This window comes from Nematolebias whitei, chromosome 10, assembly GCF_014905685.2.
Source record: "Nematolebias whitei isolate Nwh7 chromosome 10, NemWhi1, whole genome shotgun sequence".
Lineage (NCBI taxonomy): Eukaryota > Metazoa > Chordata > Actinopteri > Cyprinodontiformes > Rivulidae > Nematolebias > Nematolebias whitei.
The window spans coordinates 26,965,236-26,990,742 of NC_056507.1; the positions used below are offsets into that span (position 1 = coordinate 26,965,236).

At 38.4% G+C, this 25,507-nt stretch overlaps 3 protein-coding genes across 3 annotated transcripts in view; 1 reads left to right on the forward strand and 2 right to left on the reverse strand.

Moving 5' to 3' along the window:
• Positions 1-1,881: 1,881 nt before the first annotated feature.
• Positions 1,882-15,775, reverse strand: pstpip1a (proline-serine-threonine phosphatase interacting protein 1a). Its single transcript, XM_037682900.1, has 15 exons — positions 15,746-15,775; positions 11,710-11,810; positions 11,547-11,621; positions 11,380-11,414; positions 11,162-11,268; positions 11,013-11,075; positions 10,462-10,566; positions 9,098-9,143; positions 8,755-8,834; positions 3,665-3,763; positions 3,471-3,567; positions 3,281-3,368; positions 3,115-3,191; positions 2,093-2,187; positions 1,882-2,013 (listed from the first exon to the last, which is right to left on the reverse strand). Exons 1-15 carry the CDS (start codon positions 15,773-15,775, stop codon positions 1,882-1,884), a joined length of 1,230 nt encoding a protein of 409 aa, XP_037538828.1.
• Positions 15,776-16,204: 429 nt separating this feature from the next.
• Positions 16,205-20,639, reverse strand: rcn2 (reticulocalbin 2). The gene is made up of 8 exons (XM_037682901.1): positions 20,616-20,639; positions 20,158-20,286; positions 19,958-20,060; positions 19,679-19,875; positions 19,489-19,602; positions 19,276-19,369; positions 19,028-19,167; positions 16,205-16,565 (listed from the first exon to the last, which is right to left on the reverse strand). Exons 2-8 carry the CDS (start codon positions 20,284-20,286, stop codon positions 16,422-16,424), a joined length of 921 nt encoding a protein of 306 aa, XP_037538829.1. The 5' UTR covers positions 20,616-20,639; the 3' UTR covers positions 16,205-16,421.
• Positions 20,640-23,602: 2,963 nt separating this feature from the next.
• The window catches only part of scaper (S-phase cyclin A-associated protein in the ER), a 71,059-nt gene continuing 69,154 nt past the window's right edge, over positions 23,603-25,507 (forward strand). The window contains exon 1 of the mRNA XM_037683519.1: positions 23,603-23,656. The gene's annotated coding sequence lies outside the window, so the exon portion shown is untranslated. The remainder of the gene's footprint in view (positions 23,657-25,507) is intronic.

The window sequence follows — 25,507 nt, forward strand, 5'->3', positions numbered from 1 at the left end:
CAAGCGTTCCTCTCTTTCAAGGATGTGCACATCCTCATCCCTGAAAGAGTGATCACTGGCCTGCAGCGGTCACTCTTTCAGGGGTGAAGACTTCACTATGAGAAGGTGCAGCTTAAAAGACTTGAGTTTGTTGCAGCTCCTCAGTCTGACAAAGTCTTCTGAATAAAAGGCGAAACGTTTCAACAATGAAGAATCCCTCCAGAGGACCTGACTCTTAATCTTGTTAGATTTATCTACCTGGATTATTGAGCATGAATCAGTGCTTTATGCCCTGAGATTATTAAAGCTCATTCTTATTAAACTCTGATAACTTTTACTAGTCAGTGGTGGAGTCAAATGTAAATGGTATTTAATTTTGGTAGCAACCAGTGTGTATAGACTGCTATATTTATTTCAAATCTGTAGTACTATTATGAAAGAGTGATAATTTTTATCTTTTACTGCTAGTTCTGTTCATTAGCTAAAACTACCATCCGCATGAGAAAATGGGCAGCATGTTTTAGTTTGTAAATCATGTAACTTAACAGGCTATATTTTGTCTGATTTTTATTGTCAAAATGAAGTCTTGTGTGGATTTTGAAGTGTTAATCCATTTTCATCTCAGTAGATCTTGTTTGCATTCTGCTTGTTTTTGACTTTAAAGGGCTGATTTTAGTTTTAGAATATTGTTTGTTGACATGAAGCAGAGATGAGACTTGAGAATAAAATTTGAATATGTCTTAATGAAAGTTTGAAATTAAATACTGTACTTCTGTTTTCTTTTTTAAAATTTTCTCTCTCTCTCGCTCACTCTCACTCTCACTCTCATATATTCATATATATATATAAAGAACCCATGTTAACCTATAGTGCATGTGTGTCTTGTAATTCACGGCAGACTGAAATGGCCTTTTTATTTCCACTTTAACAACTTACCTTTTAGCATCGTCTGAGCATTCGAGCAGCTTTAACGTGTCTGCTGTGGTTACTGAAAAGCAGGTGACCTAAACACTAAAGATAAGCACCGTAGACAACAGAGTACTCAACCACAAGACAGACAAAACGACTTGACACACTCCTCATACACGATCTTTAAAATAGCCTGTAAGAACTATGACAAATGCATCAGAAAACATTTTTCCATCATGTACAAACAAAAAAACACTTCACAAGCTGTTACTCTTTAACAACCACACATAAATGTTAAGACGCATGAAAAAATGTTTATTTTTTGTACAAAACCAGATAAGAGTTGACTTTAATAAATAAACTTAGTGCTATAATCTTGCACAAGATCAAAATAGTCTCCTTGATAGTATGATAAGCACTTGACCTCAGCAACAAGGGAAACAGAAATATACTGAAATAACTTGTGCTGTTTCATCTTGAAACCCATATATACAGATCTGTATGTGTTAACTGGAAATTATATAGTTATAGTTTGTTGGTAGAAACTAGTGCAATGTTGATTTCCACCTTCTATTTTAAGTATTGCACTTGGCATGCATGAGTAAATTACTGTATGTGTAGTAATACCATCCATGAATTTTCTTTACCCGCTTTTTCCTTTTTGGGTTGTCCATTTCCAGTCATGGTGCGAGAGGCGGTACACTTTGGACAGGTCACAAGTCCATACTGGGACACAGACAAATAAGACCAACAACCATTCATACACTCACATGTAGGAATAATGTAGAGTTACCAATTAACATGCATGTTATTGGTCTGCGGGAGGAAACCCACGTGTGCATGGGGTGAACATGCAAACTTCACACAAACAGTCCTCACGCCACGAGGCAATCCAGCAACCTCATTGCGAGGCGATAAAATCTATGTTGAGCTAACATTACAGGACGTTTAAAAAATATACACGTGGAAATGTCTTTACTCAGTCGGGCTGACTTATTCTTGAGTAAGGAAGGAACCGGGAACTAATCCGGAATTGCCATTTCTGTTCACCATCCACCAGCCGTCCTCTCCTTTATCCAACACCATCACAACATCGCCAACACACAGCGACAGTTCGTCATTCCCCTAAACAAACGAGATCGTCCGATTATTCTATGAATATGCTCACAATAAAAGATCTTCATATGAGTGTTGAGAACCAGACCTGTGCATTGTAGTCATACACAGCCTTATACTCCTCGCTGCTCGACCGTGGCGTCTGAGGTTCAGAAATGAAAGCATAAACGCCGTCGGGTGTTCCTGCTGAGAGGAAGTAAGCAGTTAGTGTAGGCAGTGACTCGTAGTGTGTAGGAACAGTATTGTGTAAAGTTTTACAACAATCCTGGTGTATTTTTTTTTTTTTTTTTTGCTTCTAATGGGCAATACTTCTTTATCCTTTCAAAGTGCTCTTGATCAACAGTCATTTAAGCTTTCTGAAAGTGTTTCGCAGTTTTATCTTTGGGTTTTGGATGTTTTTTTTTTTCTCAGTCTCAGTCCTTGAACCCGACCACGACGGCATATTGTCAAGGTTTTTTTATTGTCATTCGCATCACCTGTGGTATATGTGGTGGAACAAAATAGTGTATACAGTACATATTGTGGCGTGTGTGGTTTAAAAGATGAGGCAAGTTGACAAAAGAAGACGTGTGAGGCTTAAAGATGGGTATATACAGCCAATGAGCAGTATTTGAAATTTATGTCTTTGCCGCCTTTATTTTTAAAGACTTAAAAACAACCTGAGAAGTTTATCGCCCTTCAGCTAATCATCTGTTGGTTATGTTTTAAGCTTACGGCTCGTTGGAGTAATAATAAAAAAATACTAGTTTATGTATGCAGCTGTTATTGTTGGTATTTTATGTAGATTCAACAAACGGATCCAACTTAACATTAATTATGTAAGTTTTCCAGCCTGTTATTTGTCAGCACAGCATCTTTAAGTTAAGGGAGCCATTTCTGCCTAAAATATTTAAACGTCAGATTTAAGTGGCCTAATTTTCCTTCAAATTTGCATGATACATTTCCTACAAACCTCTAATTTGACTCTCTGGTGTAAATAATTACTAGTCAGCAACCTGTAGTTGCTCCAAAAACTTGTTTTTATCAGGAAGTAAAGTAGCTTTTATATTTGCAGTCAAATGTGACGTAATTAAAATACATATTACAACTTGAATAACTTTGGTACTGTACCGGTACCAGCACATTGTGAAATTGGCTCATTGATGTTCGCTCTGGAGCTAAAGGTTCCTGTCAGAAGATTTGAAAACCTAAAGGATGGGAAAAGTTTTCAATAAACAACACAGACTAAAAAAAAAGAACAACAAATATATATATATATGTATATTAATTCTTTAACCTCTTTTTAACTCCTTCAACAAATCCAGCACTGCCATTTCTTTCTGCCGAAGCGTTATTTTCATAGTAATCCTCGTAAATAATTGGAGCTGTGAAAAAATAACAGCTTTTAAAGTAAAGCCTTCTGCAATGATAACATGAAAATAATGTCTCGTGAAAGAACATTCAAATCACAGGCAGGCGATGCCTACCTGGGGGGGTTGAGTTTGTCCTTTTCGTCTCCACAAAGTGGTTGTTGTCTGCTATGATGTCACAGTCTTCCAACATTTTTCGTACATTTTCATAACACTGAAAGAGCGGTTTGTTCACAAGGGATACTAAATACAAATCATGTGCTGCTGTAACTGTCATTTCAATACATTTGCTTACAACCAGCTACACCCACCTCGTCATCTTTTACACACTGCATGGAAAAATGGTTACAGTGCACCCACAAAGCATTCCTTAAAACGTTGATTCTGTCGTCTTCTTGCTGCTGAAACATCTGCAAAACAACAGTTTTAGAGATCGTGAGGGGGGAAAAAAAGCCAAGCGTTCCTTGCAACTTTTCATTCCAGTTTTAGATCAAGATCAGTTTTTGCTGGAAAAAAAGATGGACATAGAAATACCATACCATACCAATTTATTTATAGAGCACTTAAAACAGCAACAAGGCCAACCAAAGTGCTGTACAAAAGAAAACAAACATGCACAGCGGACAGGAAAACATAAAATAAAAATACAGATACAAATAGCAGCAGAAGCTAACTAAAATGGCCAACAGTGTAGAGTACAGACAGGACCAAAACAAATCACACCGTGTTAAAGGCAAGAGAATAGAAGTGGGTCTTCAAGCGAGACTTAAAGACTGAGAGTGTGGGAGCCTGCCGGACACTCAGTGGCAACTCATTCCACAGTCGTGGACCTGCAACAGAGAAAGCCCTGTCACCTCTGAGCTTGCGACGGGTTTCTGGGTCTGAGAGAAGCATCAGGTCTGCTGACCTCAGAGAGCGCGGTGGGACATTTGGCTGCAGAAGATCAGTGAGATAGGATGGGGCGGAACTGTTCAGTGATTTAAAAATATGAAGGTCCTTCTCAAAAAATTAGCATATTGTGATAAAGGTCATTATTTTCCATAATGTAATGATAAAAATGAAACTTTCATATATTTCAGATTCATTGCACACCAACTGAAATATTTCAGGTCTTTAATTGTTTTAATACTGATGATTATGGCATACAGCTCATGAAAACCCAAAATGCCTGTCCCAAAAAATTAGCATATCATGAAAAGGTTCTCTAAACAAGCTATTAACCTGACCATCTGAATCAACGACGTAACTCTAAACACCTGCAAAAGATTCCTGAGGCTTTTAAAAACTCCCAGCCTTGTTCATTACTCAAAACCACAATCATGGGTAAGACTGCCGACCTGACTGCTGTCCAGAAGGCCATCATTGACACCCTCAAGCAAGAGGGTAAGACACAGAAAGAAACTGCTGAACGAATAGGCTGTTCCCAGAGTGCTGTATCAAGGCACCTCAGTGGGAAGTCTGTGGGAAGGGAAAAGTGTGGCAGAAAACGCTGCACAACGAGAAGAGGTGACCGGACCCTGAGGAGGATTGTGGAGAAGGGCCGATTCCAGACCTTGGGGGACCTGCGGAAGCAGTGGACTGAGTCTGGAGTAGAAACATCCAGAGCCACCGTGCACAGGCGTGTGCAGGAAATGGGCTACAGGTGCCGCATTCCCCAGGTCAAGCCACTTTTGAACAAGAGACTGCGTCAGAAGCATCTCGCCTGGGACTGCTGCTGAGTGGTCCAAAGTTATGTTCTCTGATTACAGTAAATTTTGCATTTGCTTTGGAAATCAAGGTCCCAGAGTCTGGAGGAAGAGAGGAGACACAGAATTCACACTGCTTGAGGTCCAGTGTCAAGTTCCCACAGTCACTGGGGTGTCATGTCAGCTGCTGGTGTTGGTCCACTGTGTTTTATCAAGTGCAGGGTCAATGCAGCTATCAGGAGATTTTGGAGCACTTCATGCTTCCATCTGCTGAAAAGCTTTATGGAGATGAAGATTTCATTTTTCAGCACGACCTGGCACCTGCTCACAGTGCCAAAACCACTGGTAAATGGTTTACTGACCATGGTATTACTGTGCTCAATTGGCCTGCCAACTCTCCTGACCTGAACCCCATAGAGAACCTGTGGGATATTGTGAAGAGAAAGTTGAGAGACGCAAGACCCAACACTCTAGATGAGCTTAAGGCCACTATCGAAGCATCCTGGACCTTCATAACACCTCAGCAGTGCCACAGGCTGATTGCCTCCATGCCACGCCGCATTGAAGCAGTCATTCATGCAAAAGGATTCCGACCAAGTATTGAGTGCATAACTGAACATGATTATTTGAAGGTTGGCGTTTTTTGTATTAAAAACACTTGTCTTTCATTGGTGGGATGAAATATGCTAATTTTTTGGGACAGGCATTTTGGGTTTTCATGAGCTGTATGCCATAATCATCAGTATTAAAACAAAGACCTGAAATATTTCAGTTGGTGTGCAATGAATCAGAAATCTATGAAAGTTTCATTTTTATCATTACATTATGGAAAATAATGACCTTTATCACAATATGCTAATTTTTTGAGAAGAACCTGTACATGAGAATTTTGAATTGGATCCGAAGGTGAATGGGTAGCCAGTGCAGGGAGGCCAAAACTGGCGTGATGTGCTCTCTATAGCCTGTACCAGTTAAAAATCGGGCTGCAGCATTTTGAACCAGTTGAAGACGTGAAATGGAGGACTGACTGATTCCAAACAGAAGTGAATTGCAGTAATCAAGCCTAGATGTTATGAAGGCGTGGATCACTGTCTCAAGGTTCTTCTTGGAGAGTATAGGTTTCAGCTTAGACAGCTGTCTCAGCTGAAAAAAACAGGATTTGACCATCATGTTTACGTGACTGTTGAGTTTTAAGGACGGGTCCATTATCACCCCCAGATTAGTGACCTTTTGTTTCTCTAGCGGGGCTAGAGAGAAAAGGTCAATGTCATGGTTCATGAGTGAGCCACTGGGATGGAACAGCATGACTTCAGACTTCTTCTCATTGAAGCTTAAGAAGTTTAAAGCCATCCAGTCCCGGATGTCAGCCAGGCAGTCAAGAAGAGGCTGAATAGAGCGTGTGCCTCTGTGCCTCAGGGGGGAAGTAAATTTGGCAATCATCGGCGTAGAAATGAAAGGGTATGTTGTGTTTGCGGAAAATAGCACCTAGTGGCAGCAGGTATAAAGAAAAGAGAAGGGGACCGAGGATGGACCCCTGCGGTACCCCCCACTGGAGCGCTGTCGATGCCGAACTAAAATCTTTGATATTGACACAGAAGGTTCTGTCAGAGAGGTAGGACCCAAACCATTTAAGGGCTGACCCTGTGATGCCCACCCACTGCTCCAGTCTAGAAATGAGGATCTTGTGGTCGATGGTGTCAAAAGCAGATGTAAGGTCCAATAGGACAAGCAGCACAGAATCACCTGCGTCTGTGGATATGAAAATGTCGTTAAAAACCTTCAGTAGAGCAGTTTCAGTGCTATGGAGAGATTTGAAGCCAGATTGGAATAACTCTAGGATAGCGTGATCCCCCAAAAAACTGTTTCAACTGAGACTCCACAATTTTTTTCCAGTAGTTTAGAGGTGAATGGGAGTCTGGAGACAGGCCGGAAGTTGGATATGACTGAGGGGTCAAGGTTAGGTTTTTTTCAGGAGGGGCTGGACAGCATCATGTTTAAAAGTTTTTGGCAGCACACCTGAGGATAAACTGCTATTCAGAATAGCGAGGATAAAAGGACCCAGGGTAGGAAAAACTTCCTTTAGTAGTTGAGGGGGGACCACATCAAAGGGGGAACCAGATGGCTTCATGCTGCACATTACCTGCTCCAGAGAGAACAGAGAGATGGGCTCAAAGTGGTCAAACACAGCCACACACTGAGAAGGGATGGACAGATCATGAGCTGGTGGAGAAATGAGTGCCCGGGTGTTTGCCACTTTTTCTAAGAAGAAATGGAGGAAGTTTTCACACAGCTCAGTTGAGGCTTCCAGAGGTGAAGACTCACTGAGGTGTAGAACTGAGTTCAGGGTGGAGAAAAGAACTCGGGGGTTGTGGGAGTTGGAGACAATTAAATCAGAGAAGAATTTACATTTGGTAGCTTTAACGGTTTTCTGATAGTGACGCCAACTCTCCCTTAACATTTGAAAAGAAACCTGCAGCCTGTCCTTCCTCCACCTTCGTTCAGCTCTGCGACACTGCCGCCTAACGGCTCGAGTGACGTCATTCAGCCAAGGCTCTGATTTAAGTTTAGTTTTTCTGGTTTTAAGGGGAGCAACACGGTCCAGAACATTTAAACAGGCAGAGCAAAGCAGCAAAGTAGTAAAGCAGGCCCAGACATCACACTACATCCACCATGTTTTACTGTCGGTACGCTGCTCTTTTTCTGAAAAGCAGTATTCATTTTAAACCAGATGTGAAGAGAGAAGCCGTCCAAAAATGTTCACTTTTGTCTTATCAGTCCACAGAATAAATCACCCAAACTCAAAACTATTTTGTTTGTTTTTGTAAATGTGAGTTGGTCTTTTATGTTGTTTTTGCACAGCGGTGGTTTCTTCCTTGTCATTGCCTTTTTTATCTCTTATTGTTGAATCGTAAACTCTAACATTAGCTGATGGAAGTGAGGGCTTTACATGTTTTTGGTTACTTTTTAGAGACCTCCTGGATGAGTCGTCGATGCACTTGGACTACCGTAATTTTGGTCAGCAGGACACTCCTGGGAAGACTCACCACTCTTCCATGTTTATAGCAATTTACAAATAATGATTTATTTAAGGGATTTCTTGATTATACAGGTCTGGCAGTTATCAGGCCTGAATGTGGCAATGAAAAAGAGCTTAGCTTTCAACAAACAAACAACAACAACAACAAAAAAACAGTTAAATCATGATTTACCAAGAGGGGAAATTACTTTTTTTTTTTTTTTTTTTTTACTAAGGGCCAATTCACCAAATGCATTCTGTGTTTCCTCAGGTTGCCTTCGTCTGATATTTAAAACTGTTTGCTGATATTGATGATGAAATTTGATTAAATATTTAAGTGTGACAAAAAGGCAAAAGCAGAAGAAATCTGTAGGGGGCAAATACATCGCCACAACAGCACTGCAGTTTATTCACTGATGCTTTTTCCTCTTTTGGGCTTGAACATGTCCTGTTCTGTAAGGTATCACTGACAGCTGCCCTTATGCAGTTGCATGTCTGCTTCAGCTCTGATGATGATGCTATCTCACTGCTGCACGGAAATATATATTTTTAACTTTAATGAGTCACCGTGTAGTCGGCTTAGGGGAAGTATCATATATCCTTGTTTGACCCATGTCTAACTATGCACAACATTTAGAAAGAACTACTGGTAAATCTCGAGCAAGCATTTGGAGGAAAACTACAGCTTCATGCATCGTACCTCACATGTTTCCACATGTGTCATTTCCCATTCCAGACGAATCATGTCCAGCTGTTCAATGTTGGACCTGTACTGCTTCTCTAAACACAAACAGACAAATTACACCGATTTTACATATGGTATGAGTTCTAAAGAACGCCTGGAAAAAAGAAAAAAAAAACCATGGCTTTAAATTCTTTGAATTAAACTTTTCTTTACACTAACCAGAAAAAAGAAGTTAATATGACCACTATTCTAAAAAAAAAAAAAAAAAAGTTTCTGGTAAACCGCAGCAGCTTCTGTGACAAAACATTTTTATTGCCAACATACAGAACTGGTTCTTTAGTGTGTTCATCCTTCTTACCAGCTTCGACTGCAGCTTCCCTGCACTGCTTAGATTTGCTGTTCATCTAAGGAGAAAAAGGGAGAAGACAAAATCTACTTCAGAGCACAGTTTCAGAAACATCCGTATCACTGTCATACTGCATTTTGTCTTTTCTCTAATTTACAGTTTTGATAAGATGGAAGTGAAAACCTCAGTTGATGTTTTTTTCAAAAAGCAGCAATTCATCTTTTAAAATGGGGTTCTGTAGAAAGGTTATTAACAAATATCTCACCTGTTTCAGATAACTCTTCGAACAGCTTTAATTTGGATAAAAGTGACTTATTTCTGACTGTTGTCAAGCTAACTGCTAGTCACAGCAAGGGTGGATTACTGCCATCTTGAAACAATTATAATAGTAAAAATATTATTGCAGTTCACATTTTGCTTGAAGAGCTATCTTCAACAGGTAAGACATTATTTGTTCATAACCTTTCCACAGAACCCAACTTCTATAGGCATGACCTATGCTTGAAAGAAGTTCATTTTATCCACAGAGCTGAGTGTTGTTTTGTTTGGCCTTGCGATGAATGGATGCAATACGATGTTCAACGTTTTAGGTCCAAGTTGAAAAAATAAGCCAGGGTTTAATCAGCCATATATTGTTTTTGTGTTCTTTTCTATCAATAAAATATTTATTTTCAGTTCACACTGACCAAAGCTCATGCCACGAATGACATGTTCATTACACAGTCAAATTTTAGTCAGATGAAAGATGATTCTCTGAGAAAATAGTTTACAATAACAAACACAAGTTTTGAGTAACACTATTTCCTGAATAACTGCTTCCAAACACGCTCATGTGGACATTATAATCCATAGATCTAGTCTTATGAAAACTAAGTAACATGAAATTACTGTACATAAAAACTCTGTTTTTTTTTGCTTTGGTCCTGTTTTATTACAGCAGGCTTGCAAAATTCAGTTAGTTGTGAAATATTGGTGACAAACTAATAAAAATGGGGAGTACTGCAGAAAGAGCATTAATTTCGCAATACAGTCTTTTAACTATTTTAATAAGGATGTATGAAGTTGGTGCCAGATCACTGGTAATTATATTCTGACTCATTTCATTGTACAGTATTACCTTTCATTTGTTACTTGAAATTAAAAAAAAAAAAAATTAATTCCATCTGAGCGCTGTTAATAACCAGTCAAAACACAAGTGACGATGATTGCTGCTAGACTCAGATGATCAATTTTATTATTTTTTTGTGAGCAAAGTAATCTTTAATTCAACTATTCATATTTAAGCTTTGTTGAGAGTTTATTTGTAAGGATGTTGGAGTTCCCACGTGCTCGGCTTCAAAAAACACTTCCGTAATTAGTCGACATATATTATTTACCTTCTCGATCTGTTTGGGAGTTGCTGTGGGAGCGATGCCCAGCCTTTCAGCCATTTGCTCTATCTCATCCGCCTCTTTGCAGCGTTGCTCATAGATCTTTTTAGACTGCAGGTGTAGAAAACAGAAACTGAAGTTTGTCACCCGTACCTCGTTCATTAACGGTTCACGCTGAACTCTTGGTAGGAAAAGGGTGGAGGGATTCAGTTGAGAGAGATGAGACCACACACTTCCTTCCTCTCAACAGAAACAAATCTGAAGCACTTCAACAGTAAAAAAAAAAAAATTAAATTCTGGTATTTTTTTTTATCCATTACGTCACCCAAATGTTAGAAACCCCACATCAAGATTTCACTCTTGATGCAAAGCAATGCACAGTTCTGTTGCATATTTTCACATAAGGTCATTTTCCTGACTAAACCTTATCATTTGTATTGTTTGCAACTTCTATGATCTTGTGTAATAAGAATTCACACAAAAGAAAGAGTCTCTCTAAAACGATTAACAAATATAATCACAAATCTTTGAGCTCTATTAAGATGAACTGTTCTGACCTCGACTGTCTTCTTGTGGAGGGACACTTTTGTCTTGTGGGCCTTCTCCATGATGACTTCCAACTGGATGGCAGGGACATTTACGTTAGAAAGAGGAAACTGTGTTACTTCTTTTATTACATAATACATTTTAAAAATGGGGGGCATACTTTTTTTCTCTGTTCTTTCTGTCGTTCTCTGAACTCCTCCATTCGCCTCACTTCCTCCTTTAGGAGCCCAGACAACTGAATGTGCAAGTTTCCTACATTTTCAATTTCTGAAAAAAATTAACAAATAAAATACACAAGGTTCAAAAAAACTGATCGAGTCAAAAAACAAACAAAAAATGAACATGTGAAACAGTGTGGACAGCATAACTCATGCTTACGTGTTTTCATTTCATCAAATGATGCTCTCAATGTGCTGAAAGAGGAAAATCATATATATATATATATATATATTTTAAACACAAGTTTATACCATGTTATGATTCACTAAAAGGTTAAACAAAGAATGATAGGTCATTTAGGCACAAATGAACCCATATGCACGCACCAAATCTCCACCAACCCCCAGGCCTTTTTGGTAATGGAAACCAGTTCCTTCCCATATTTCTCTTCAGCGGTTGCCCTGCATAAACGAACAGATACAGAATTACAGGTCACATCAGGTCCATTTATAAACTCGGGTACATTTCATCATAAATTAGCCAACCCACCTCAGTTTCAAGAGCTCCTCCATGTCTTTACATGTCCGCCGGCCTTCATTAAGTCTCTGAATAATAGTCTCATAACCCTCACTGCTGATGAAGTTGTTTCCCTGTAGAGCAATAACGTGCCAGATACTTATCTTTACAATCTCAATATAAAACCACAGATTCAAAAGTTTTTACTGTATTTTAATGTGGCTCATTACAACAACAGCAGCCATCAACAGCGTTTTTTTTCCCCTCTCCATATGTAGTTATTGTGGTATCTCATTTAAATTCAAGTGGAAACTGTTACAGGAGGGGGACTAAATTGGAGAGGTGTCACCACCAGAAGGTTTAAAACTTAAAGCTACAATAGATTTTCAGGTACCGCTATGTTGTTTCTATTGCCTCCCCTGGCACCCCTTTAGTGGTGCCCCTGGTTAAAATGTTTCCCACAGGTAACATTGATTGGATGTATTTCACTAAGAAAAGTAACATGATGTGAAGACGTGACATCAAATTAAAATAAAGCTGTGGGTATGTTCAACTGGTGCTAAAACATGATGTCTATTGATGTCAGGAAATCAAGAGCAAGAAAGTGCAGAGTGGACGTTTCAACAGGAAATGATAAAGGTAAGGACTTGGTTAACACCCATGCACACTTAAGGTTTCGCACGTCTTCAAAATGGTGAATTCCTAAGTGAGTTTCCCTGGTGATGCCACGTTATGTAAATGATTCAATTTAATATATGTCAGTTCAGTTGATTTATATAGCACCAAGTCACAACAGACATTTACATTTTATATTATAAAAGAAAACACTTAGTAAAAGTTATCTATTAAAGCAAGCCAATTGTGTTGAATCTTTACGTTGTTGCAGTCTCCCACCCTGAGCAAGCACAAAGGCAACAGTGGAAAGGAAAAACTCCCTTTAAACAAGAAGGAACCTCTTGCAGAACCAGGCTCAGGATGAGCGGTCATCTACATCGACCGGCTGGGGTTTGAGAGGACAGGAAGGAGAAACTACCAAACATGGAATGGTCCAGGTGTACTTTTAATGGAAGAAAGACAAAAAAAATAAAATAACATGTTAAAGATAGAAATACGTAAATACTAACGTAGAGTGGAGCAAGCAAAGAGAGCAGCAGAGAGAGGAACTGTGGTCAGTTTGTCCTCCAGCAGTCTAAGTCTATTGAAGCATAATGGGTTAGCTCAGTAAACCCAAGCCGACCCCAACTTTGATTTTTTTATTACTTTTTTAACTTATTTATGAAACATGACATATTTAAGCCTAATCTTAAAACTGGACAATGTGTCAGCCTCACAGACAGAAACTGGAAATTGGTTCCACAAGAGAGGAGCCTGATAACTGAAAGATCTTCCTCCCATTCTGCTCTTGGAAACTCTAGGAACCACGAGTAAACCTGCAGTCTGAGAGCCAAGTGCTTTGTTGGGAAAATATGGAACAATAAGATCTGTAATATAAGATGGAGCTAGGTTGTTGAGAGCTTTGTAGAAGTACAATTTTGAATTCTATTCTGGACTTGACAGGGAGTCAATGGAGAGAAGCTAAAACTGGAGAGAGATGATCTCTCCTACCAACTACAGTTAAGACTCTGGCAGCAGCATTTTGGATTAACTGAAGACTTTTAAAATATTTTTTGGACACCCAGATAATAAACCATTGCAATAGTCCAACGTTTTTTTTTTTTTTTCATTTACTCTTTACTTATACAGGTAGTCTCATTGAGTCACGAGAACTCATTTTCAAGAGAGGCCTGTTTTTTTGGGGAGCAGATCGTGGGGGTTAAGGGCCTTGCTCAGGGGTCCAGAGTGGGTGCTTCACCTTTTCCACCCACATTTTTGATGTTGACGGTACCGGGAGTTTAACATGTGACTTTCCAGTCACAGGCCCATCTTGAACCTCTGCGCCACCACTCCCCCAATAGCATAGATGTGGTAAATGCACGGATCAGTTTTTCTGCATCATTTTTGGACAAGATGTTTCTAATCTTAGAGATATTACGCAGGTGGAGGAACGCAATCCCAGTAACGTTTTAAATGTGGGGGATAAAAGACATGTCCTGATCAAAAATAATACCAAGGTTTTTGACATTACAACTGGAGGCCAAATTATGAAGGAAGTGAAAGGCAGCAACATTTACTCCTAAGATGCCCAGGTCCAAAAACCACAACCTCTGTCTTGTTTGAGTTTAAAAGCAGAAAATTAAGGGTCATCCAGAATTTTATATCTTTAAGACATGCTTGTAGTAGCTGATTGGACTCATCTGGTTTCATGAATAAATATAATCAGCTATCATCAACATAACAATGAAAAATTATCCCAATGGAAGCATATACAAAGTAGAGTATTGGTCCAAGCCAGGAGTCTGCAACCTTTATGATCAAAAGAGCCATTTCACACCTTTGTTCACTAAATTAAAAGTGATCAAAGGCACAACAACCTGCTGTGATTATCAACTGGTGGCCTGTGGGCCACTTTAGGTTTGTTGGAAGTGGCTTTTGTGGCCGTTATAGGGGTGACATTATAAAGCTAAAAATATATAATAATTTATGTTTTTCCAAGTTAAGACAAATGAAAAAAAAAAAACAGATTCTTGTAAGGGGGATGGGGTAGTTTTTAAATAATAAATACTAAAAACTTTGTAGGCCTATGTATTTTTTTATTGTGGAAAAATTGATAAAGTATAGAAATAAAGCATAAAGTTAGAGTATTCAACCAGTTTGACAAGACTGTCAACAAGGAAGAGGGTCGGCAATGGAGGAGGGGCGTACCAAAGAGACCATCTTACCACAAGAAGAACTGGTTTGTTCCACTTTGGAATAAGCTGTTGGGGAATAATCAGTTTTGTTGTGTGTTTCTTTGACTGATGAAGCCTTCTGGATCGAAGGCAAAACGTTTCAGCACAAAAAAAAAAAAGAAACTGTCCAGATGACCTGACTGAAAAATGATGGATTTTATACCTGGATTACTGAGCATGGACTTTGTTGTTAAAGTGAGTATGTTTTAATCCTTGTAAATGTTCCAGTGTTCACATATTTGCAAAAGACATTACAGGAAAACTGGTAAAACTAGTCCTTTTTTGTCGTTTGTATAACAACCAATAAAATTCAGTTTTATGTTAGTTTTGGTCAAAGCTTGAACGAGCCGCTGTGGAGGAACCAAAGAGCTGCATGTACCTGTAGCTCCAGCGCCGCAGGTTGCAGACCCTTGGTCCAAGCACTGAACCCTGAGGGACTCCATGACTAACTTTGGTGTATGAGGAAGAGTCATTATTTACCACAAAAAATGTTAAATCCTGTCATCAAACTGTCTCCACCCCGACCTGTTGTTCTAGGAACATGAAAATTTAAATGAGCAGGAGTGGATTCATTTATATTAACAACATCCTCCTGTTGGAGCCAGGTTTCTGTCAAACAAGTACATCAATATGATGATCAATTATCAGTTCATTAACAGACACTTAAGAGGAAAGAGAGCTGATGTTCATGAATCCACATTTAACGATTTTTATTTTTTGTTCTGGTAAAGTAACCGTAATTATTTTGAATAACATTTTTATGATTTATTTTTCTATAGTTGATGTTTGGTTTATTTAATTTGAGCCATGGCTGAGCTGGTACTGTTTCAACAGGAGTTTGAGTGGGTAACAGGAGAAGCAGCAGAGGTGTGGAGGACTACAACTCTGCTTCCTGGACTGGACCCTGGGCTGCCAATCATTTGCATGACATTTTGACAAAAATTGATCAACTTATTAAAAATGAGAACAGGCAAAGATTCAATGGCTTTTAAAATAAGAAATGATAAAAAAAAATAAACAACTGGAAGTTTAAAAAAAAAAAAAACAACTTTAAAACTTAATGTCAAACTTAAAATATGCATGGTTCATCAGACACAATAATCGGTACAACAAAAAAATAAATCAACTGAAACCTTGTAAAAACCCAGTAATAATATAATCCAATAAGAGCTTCACAGTTGTGTTGAGGTCATTGTTCCCTATAGTTTTGAACAAAACTTTCAAATAGTGTTATAACTCACCCAAAATGCATCCTTAAACTGGAAAGCCATTTTGACAATGCTTGAAAATAATCCGTTGGAAAACTCAGCTTCTGTATCACTTGGACAGCCTCGGCGGTGTAACAGACCAAGCTTCGACACAAGTGTAACGCATCAGAGCACGTTCAGGAAACTAACCAACTCTCACTCGCTTAGTCACTTCATTTCAATAAGGAAGAGCTGGAACGTGTCAGCGGCTGACACAATCTCACTCACGTGTGAAACGACTGGCAACAAGAGATACACAGTAACTGTTTAACTCCTGCGGGAACGTGTTCAGAACAAACTCGATGTCCCTGTAAGGGACAAGTAATCCCTAACCAAGAGTGTTTTGTGTGTATTTTTGTTTAAATGCTCTTCAAAACTATATATGCACAGAAAGATGGTCCACTCGTTTTTGCAACCTAACCGATAGCATCGCAATGTGTACCGATTTAGCAACATTCTGAAGACATTTTGATTTTAAAGTGACTCATTTTCAAGGACTTTTGTTGGTGACTTACATTTCTGTATATTATGTACTTTTTTCAAATAACTGCTGCAAGTTATGCGTAGCAATTTCCAAAGTTACATAAATGACCAATCTTACAGCAGAACAAACGAAATAAACCACATTACATTTCTCCATCCATATTCTACAACAAGCAAATACTTCTGGTTATAATTCATCGTGTGCCACGTGCAGCTGTCTGCCATAGTCTGTCACTTCACTGTTCATGAAGGTTTCTTGGTTTTTCAAAACTTCTGCCAATGAAATCTGCCCGTCTCCATCTAGGTCCATTTCCTTGATGAGATGAAGAGCCTGTCAAGGACAAATCAGAGACCATCCATGAGTAAATTTGTTGAGGAGAAAACTATGTATAATGCTTCCAAACAATAACCGTACAGTTTGAAATAACTAATTTACAGGAGATAGGGGGAAAAAAACATGGAGAACCAGACAAACACAGAGTAACTTCTCACCATTAAGACTAACAGTAGGCCTGTCACGATAACAAATTTTGCTGGGCGATTAATTGTCTCAGAAATTATTGCGATAAACGATAATATTGTTTGAAATTTGACAATAATTAGTAATTATTGTCAAATTTTAGAAGAAATGTTGATTAATTTGTTGTGGCAGTATAAGACTGTTTGAACCGAAGGATGGATAGTGAGGGAGCAGCAGCGTGTCTCTTTAAGAAAAATGAGAGAGCAGCCCCTTGACGTGACATGGGCTGTCTCGCTTTCTTGTCAGTTCTCAAAATGGCGGACGCGCTGTGTGGTTTGAGCTCTTTAGCATAACATTTGTCACACAACACTTTTAATAATAAAAAATCAGTAAACAAGTTCTCAGCATCTTTTTGCCGAGAAAAACAACTTTTTACACGAAGGCACGGGTTTCAACTGTGAATTTTGGAGCTTCGACAAAACGGAGGGTTTTTTTCCCCGAGGTCGGCCTGTTAGCTTAGCTCGTAGCTTAGCTGCTTTTAACGATCCAAAAACGCGATTTTGGATCGTTAAAACAGATTTTAAAGCGAAAAGAGAAAGGGAAGTGTCAGTGAAGAGCACCGGAGTTGAGCCTTTTTATCCAGAGTCCAGTACAAAGAGCGACGAAGAAACGATAAAGCCAATAAATGAAAATGAGGTTGATAATTTTCATTTATCATGCAATTAATTGATTTATTGTTTATTGCAACAAGCCTAACTAACAGATATATAAATGCTTTTTAAAGTATCAGAGATGTAACGAACTATGAACTGTGTGAGCAGCCCCACATTCAGGTATCTGTAAGATCTGTCATAATAACAAGCTACAAAAGATTTTTTTAATGCTTAACTGATTTTAAATATGAGCAATTATTAATGAATCGGGCTAATGTAGGTGTTCTTCAGCTAACAGTGGATGACTGCAACGATCAAAGCAAACTTGCTAAATGTTGATGTCTTCACTAGAACATTTTATTTTTTTAAACCGATGTTCAGAACAAAAACAGAACCTTGTTCCAATTGTGAAGCATGGTAGAAGTAGCATTATGGTTTGACGGCCTCTTTGCTCCATTGCTCAAAAAGTGAACATCTTAAAAGGCCAAGGTTATGGAGGCTTAGGATAAGATTTAATATAAGATTGATCCAAAGCACATGAATTGATCAAGACTAAAAATGATGGAATTAAAAGAAAATATATGATTTAAGGTGACCAAGTCAGAGCCCTGATAGTAACAGGTCCGTGTAATGATGACATCTCAGAAATGCTGACAAACTGAAGCATTTTTGTAGGAAGGAACTGTCCACATTTGAGTAATGAGGAAGTGAATACGAAAATTCTAAGAATTACTTAATTACTGAATGTACAGAAAGATGCTCAGCCCATACTGAGTGATTACCTAATAAAGACATTCAGTTCAATTCAGTTTATTTCTATAGCACCAAGTCACAACAGAAGTCGTCTCAGGGCACTGAACAGAAACATTCATTTATAAAAATACAAGTTAATAACATTAATTATCTGAGGAGCAGACTGCTTTTAGTTTAACTCCATTGCAGACTCTCATCTTGAGCAAGCATGAAAGCGACAGTGGGAAGGAAAAACTCCCTCATGAGGATGAAACCTTTAGCAGAAGCAGGCTCAGGCTGGTCGAAGCAGATGTCCACTTGTCTCTGCTTCGACCAGCTGGGTTTGAGAGGAACAGATACACAATGGCAGCTCGAGAATCACGTTAAGATAGAAATAGTATCAAATGAAAACTATTCAATTTTAACAATTAATTTAAGGAAATGAGGTCAATCTGTCCTCCGGTAGTCTAAGCCTATGGCAGCATAACAAGCCAACCCTAACTATAGGATTTATCAAAAAGGAAAGTCTTAAGCCGAGTCTTAAAACCAGACAATGTGTCAGCCTCATGGACAGGAGCCTGAAAACTGAAAGATATTCCTCCCATTCTGATTTTGGAAACTCTAGGAACCACAAGTAAGCCTGCAGTCTGAGAGCGATGTGCCCTGTTAGGAAAATATGGAACAAAAAGAGCTCCAACACAAAACGGAGCTAGGTTGTTGAGGGCTTTGTAGGTTAGAAGTAATGTTAGAAGTAACATATGAACTGTGCAACTGTTTTATTACTGGTAGTTCAGTTTGGTTGTGTTTAACTGTTAAGATTAAGATTAAACCAAATCTCATGAGTGCCTTCTTGCATTTCTAAAGGTATCATGCACTTTCGCTGTCTCTTAACGTATTTACTGAACATAACAAAACAAAAACTTTAAACAAATAGTAAGTGAACCGTACTTCCTCTCTTGCTGAACCGTAGCTGTTGGGTGCAACCCACCGCAGCTGCTCGTCTCGATTCAGTCTGCCATCCTTGTCTTGGTCATACAGTTCTTTAAATCTAACTGTTTCCTCAATCTCCCACTGTGATGGAGTTTCGTCTAATTGACAAAGAAAAAATGGTAAGTAAAAATCTTGGAAAAGGTGACTAATCAACAACAACAACAAAAATCATTTAGGGTTTTAAACAACGTCTGTGGTCTTCTTACCTTCATTACGCACATTTCCAATAAACTCACTTAGAGAGATGAATCCATCTTTATCAGTATCATATTCACTCAATACATCTTCAATGGCAAAGTCCTGGAAGGGGAAAAAAAAAGTAAATCTATTAAAGTTTATACAAAGCACATGGATATAATAGATGGAAGGGTGCATTATCGTATCAGATTTTACAGAAGTAGGACGTAAACTCATCTCACAGCCATATAATCCACTTCAGATGGGTGGGTGAAGGCAAGAAATTCTGTTACGTTGAGGCCAGGTTTGCCATCCACGTTAGCGAAATCAAAGCGATTCTTCTCCTTTAAGTGGAGCTAGTTGAAATACGAGCGTTTGTTAAAGTGCCGCTAAGTTATAGGAGAGTAACGTGCATTTACAAAGTTTACCTACTTTTCTTAAAGACTCTTGTTCTGGGTCCTCCAGAACTGTGTTGTCATCCAAACTAAAGAGCTGGTCATGAGCGACAGAGTTATACTCCTCCCATGTCACAACACCATCGTTGTTGATGTCAAACTCTGAGAACCGCTCCGCTGCATCTTCCAGAGCATATTTTCTGTAGACATGCTGAATCCACAGAGCGATCTCCTCTGTGGATAAGAAAACACATGTTCATATATCAGTTTATATTCACCTGCGTTTATCTTTGCTATCACGTCTTAACATGATTACCTGCACTTAGAAGGTTGTCATCATTTGTATCAATCTTTTTAACAATTTCTATCATCTTCTTCTGCTGCTCTGCTGGGCTCAGTTTCTTTATTGCATCAGTGCTCTAATGAAAAGCAAACAACAAGGAGTGTAAAAAGAGATCAGAAGATTGATGCAAGGTCTGAGGAATCTAATAAAATGAATTAAAAATATGAAACAACCTGCTCTCCTAGCAGTACAGCCATGTCATGGTCAGGGTTGTGCTGCTGATGATCTTCATGAAGATGTTGATGAGAACTTTGTCCAACTCCAAACTGAACAAGCAGGAGCAAGAATGAAATGTGCATCATCTGTTCAAAACAAAAGAAATGGAACTGGGAAATTAATTGAAAACGATTAAAAAGTCCACTTTACAAGAACTGATCAACTCCATGCAACCGTGCTATCTGCTGGCCAGCTGGAGGAAGTACAAAAAACACAATTTCACAAGAACTGCTGCGTTTAGGATTCAAAACAACAAACTAAAATGTAAAAAAAAAACTAATCTAGTTACGACTAATAGCTAGGAACTGATTTTTCTGTTCACTGAGCAAACGTGTGAGAAGAAAACAGAAGCAACAGCGTAAGCCAAAAAGAACTAAGGTGAGTTATTCTTACAAGAAGACATGGAAGTTATTACCGTGAAAAGTTGTCCGTACAATGGTCGCTCAGTCATCGTTTATTCCAGAGAAAGAAAGCGCTTCCGAAATGGACCTTCAAAATAAAAGCTTGGCCAGTGAAAACTAAACAGCATTTATTGTTAAAAAAAAAAAAAAGTTTGTAAGCTCAATCATCCAGGTAGATAACAACAAAAAAAGGTTAAATCATGTCATCTGGACCAGTTTCTTTAAGTGAGAAACTTTTCGTCCCCCATCCAGAGGACTTCCTCAGTCAATGGCCTGCCAACCTGATCTGGCCCATACCTTCGTTGCTGTGTTTCAAGTCAACCTCCTGATGGAATCTCACACCATCTGGCCTAAAACATTAGATTGTTGTACATGATGATGGATTGTTTTGGATGGGTGTGTTTTAATTTGCACGTGTTAAAAGCCTGAGATTCAAACAGGAGGTTGGCTTGAAACACAGCAGTGAAGGCTATGGGACAGATTGATTGGCAGGCCATAGACGGAAGAAGTCCTCTGGATGGGGGACGAAGCGTTTCTCAGTTAAAAAAACTGGTCCAGATGGCACGATTTAACCTTTTTGTTAGCAATTACTGTAGTTAAAAGTCATCAAGATACCATACAGGGTGCCCAAACTTTTTTGTGCACAGGCCAAAATGGTCTAAATGAAACTACTTGTGGGCTAGAATATTGTAATTTAAGATTAAAAAAGCATACTTTGTTTTGTGATTTATTTATTTTTAACTGTGAAGCACAACTAATATTTTGATTTTGTTGGAGAAGCATTTCTAAACATAAGTAAAAAAATAAAAGCCTCATAAACATTAACATGTTCGTAAAGCATCCAGGAGGTCCTTTGATTTGTTGGGTCTGTATTTATTTCTTTGTGTTTGAAAAATACATTATAGTCTATTCTTAGAAACAAACATGTAAAATGAGTCCATCAGACCTTAATCCATAATTAAATCAACTGCACCTATTTTCAATGACAACAGTTTTATGAATAATTATGCAAAAGTCTACCTTTTTGCAAAAGTCAGTAAATGTATAGTTTATTGCTTATTTGTCATATGCAGGTTAACACAAGGTCAACACTGTAACGAAATGTTCAGGATGAGAGGAACTGTTTTGACTCGCTAAAAAAATGAAACATAAAGCTGCAATAAAAGTACAAAATAAAGTACCAAAGTGAGGAGAAATATAATATTTGCAAGAATCAACAGAAGTATAGTAAACAACATGGTAGAATATAATGGTGCAAGTAGGATTAATTAGTATAACTAAGTATTTCACAGTTAGTAATATTAGTAGTGCTTTGTGCCATGAAATTAAAATAAATGAATAAATAATTAATCATAGACAAACCAGCGATTTTCAGTCAGGTCATCTGGACAGTTTCTTCCTTCTTCCTTTTTTTTTTTTTCTGAAACGTTTCTCCTTCCATCCGGAAGGCTTCATCAGTCAAGGAAACACTCAACACAAAACTGATTCTTGCCCCAAACAGCTTACTCCAAAGTGGAACAAACCAGTTATGTTGGTGCTAAGATGGTGTCTTTGGTACACCCTTTCCTCTTGTGCCGGCCCTCTTCCTCGTCGACAGTCATGTCAAACTGATGCAAAACCAAAAATAGTCCATGCTCAATAATCCAGGTATACAATCCAACAATTTTCATTCAGGTCATCTGGACTATTTTTGGTTTTGAACCAGTTTGCCATGACTGTCGACGAGGAAGAGGGCCGGCACAAGAGGAGGGAGCGTGCCAAAGACACCATCTTGGCACCGACATAACTGGTTTGTTCCACTTTGGAGTAAGCTGTTTGGGGCAAGAATCAGTTTTGTGTTGAGTGTTTCCGTGACTGATGAAGCCTTCTGGATGGAAGGAGAAACGTTTCAGCACACACAAAAAAAAACAACAGAAACTATCCAGATGACCGGACTGAAAATTGTTGAATTGTATACTTGGATTCTTGAGCATGGACTATTTTTAATCATAGACAAAGGTTATTATGCATGTTGCACATTTTGAGAATATTTTTTATCCGTTTTTTTTGTTAAACCTTCAGTTTTTTAACAAAGACACACAGCACATTTCTTTTAAAAAAAATGCAAAAACAAGGCTAATATTTTGTAAATGGCAAATAAACAGTGAAAAAATTGATTCATTTTGTAAAACGGACTAAAGCTGACATAGATAAAGATGAACATTTGGTGTTTAAAAAGGTCAGGGACCAGGGTCCCTGTAGGAACTCCCTGACTCAGGGTGTTAGAAATCATATTTTGAATAAATAACTAATAATAATCTAAAAGCCCTCATTTTTAAATAGTTTGTCAATAGCAATAAAATGGTTTTAGTTTTTGACTCATGCAAAGACGAATCAGAGTACCGTCCCTGTTCAAATTAAGCCGAATTAAACACATTTAAGTGCTGAATGATGGGATCGCGTCAATAAAATTGTGGCTTGAGCATTCAATGCCTTTACTTTGAAGGCAAACTAAAGTTTCGTATTCATTTCCGGTTATTTGCAAACAGCTTGACGATCATTGTGACCTCAACCAAACTCTCGTCACTGTCCCGCCTTGTCTTTTAATGGTTGCCATGGTAAGACAATTTAACGAGGCTCCGCTGAAGAACCTGCACCGCCCTTTGACCTGAATTGTACAGTATGTAACTGGCTGGCATGTGCGCCACTACCACGAGGCTGTCATTTCATTGGCCAATCCCCACGTCAGTCAAAGTAACAATAAACTGACTTCCGGCTTTGGTAGGTTGTCCTCAGTGTCATGTATTTATCTGACATGTTTTTTTTCCTCCTTGTCACTGTTGCTGACAAGAACTTTGTCCGCGGTCGTTTATTCCTCACCTGCTGAGATTTGAACACAAAGTCGATGTCCAAAGATAACCGCCATGACGGACGGCGGCGCGGCGCTGGACAGCATCGTCTCGGCCCGAGAGTTAGCCAAGGTGTCGGGGACGGAAGGGAAAGGTCTGGTAGCACCAGCTCCGGTTCTTCACACGGAGGAGGCAAAAGCAAGAATGCATCCTCAGCGTCCCTGAAGGTACGTATAAAACAATGTTTGTTAACGGCGGGGCCAACGCAGCCATTATCGACAACCACGCAGATATTCTGAATCAAGCTAGCTTGATGTTATTTTATGGTGCAAATCACTACTAACGTTTTGTGTCTGCACGGTGTACCTGCACCTAGATTCTACAGATTTATCTTCATCCTTCACAGTTTGATTAGCTACCCCTGAGTTTATGCCATACTAGGCCAAGTGTCCACATCTTGGAGCACATATTTACCATAATATTGCAATTAGTGGTGCACCGATAAATCGGCCGGTTAATTTATCGCCCATTTTCCATAATTTTCGGAAATCGGCCGATACTTGCATGAGCAACCGATTTTACCGTTTTTTTATATATTTTTTTTTGTTTTTTACAACAATTTTCTAAACTTCTTTTATATTTTAGAGTACTGCCTCATGGCCAGTAAAAACAAGTTTGTATTGTTCAAGTGTATGTTTTTCAACAAAATAAGATTGGAAAATTGAAGGTGCATTGTGATCTTATAACACCTGACAGTGTCGCTTATAAAACAAAATCGGTATCCAAAATCGGAATCAGCAGGTCAGACTTTTTTTAGAAATCTGTGATCGGCCAGAAAACTGCAATCGGTGCACCCCTAATTGCAATAACTATAAATTGAAATATGACTGATTAAAATAGGAAACACACCTGAGTCCAAAATGGGAAAATGGTCTGTGGTTGTTTGCAGTTTTCAAATGTTTGTTTTCAGTGAAGCTATGAGAACAATTTTTTAACTTGTATTATTATTATTTTTTTTATTCTGTGTAGGAGCACTAAAACGTGAAAGGTAATAAATACAGAGCATATTTCACAATGTGATTTTTTTCAAGACTGAAACATAAATTTGTGCAAAACACAGAAAAAAAACGCTTGTAAAGAAAAAAAAACACACGCACCTAAACAAAATGGCATACTGTACTAGGACATTTTATGTACATCTACACCAAAGCACATTATCCTTAAAATTGTAACATTTTGGTAAACACAGAAAAGGGAAATGCAAACCACGGATCATGCTCTTTCAAAACACTTGAACAAAACTTAATGCATATGTAGTCAGTCATTACATTTGACAAAATGATAAAATGGTACAATTTTAAAATCCCTTAACACACGTTCTATTAAAAAAGAAAAAGATGCCTCCCTACAAAAACAAGATATTTTAGATTAAAACGGTTTGAGGATAAATGAAAATAACAAAGAACTCTGATTTAAAAGTTCATGTGTTTCAGAACACAAAGTAAACATGTGGTGCATCATAAATAAAATAAAGTTGAACTTTTATAATTCTTTATCTCATACTTTAACTATGGTGTCCATTATTACTTTGTGTTTGCATTAGGGCTGCACCTATCCTTATCGCAATATAAATGTAATAAAGGACTGCTTGGACTGCAATAAATCACTGTCCATTAAGTACCATGCATTCATGTTCTGCATATCAATAATATAAATACCATACCATTTTATTTATAGAGCACATTCAACAGCGACAGGGCCAACCAAAGTGCTGTAGAAACAGAAACAAACAGGCAAAGCACCCAGCGACACATAACAGAATGTAAAATCAAAATATAGAGAACAAAAAAAGTAGCAGATAATAACTTAATGACTAACACAGTGTGATGCATACAGGTTCAGCACAGATCATACAGTCCAGGGAATAGTAGTGGGTTTTTAAGTGGGGATTTTAAAACTGTGAGGTTGACCCACAGACTCTCACTGGCCTCCATGCCCACAACTGGTTTAGATGAAAATGATGACAAAAGGTGTATTATGAAATTCTTTATCAAAAGGGTTCGTGAACGATCGGCACA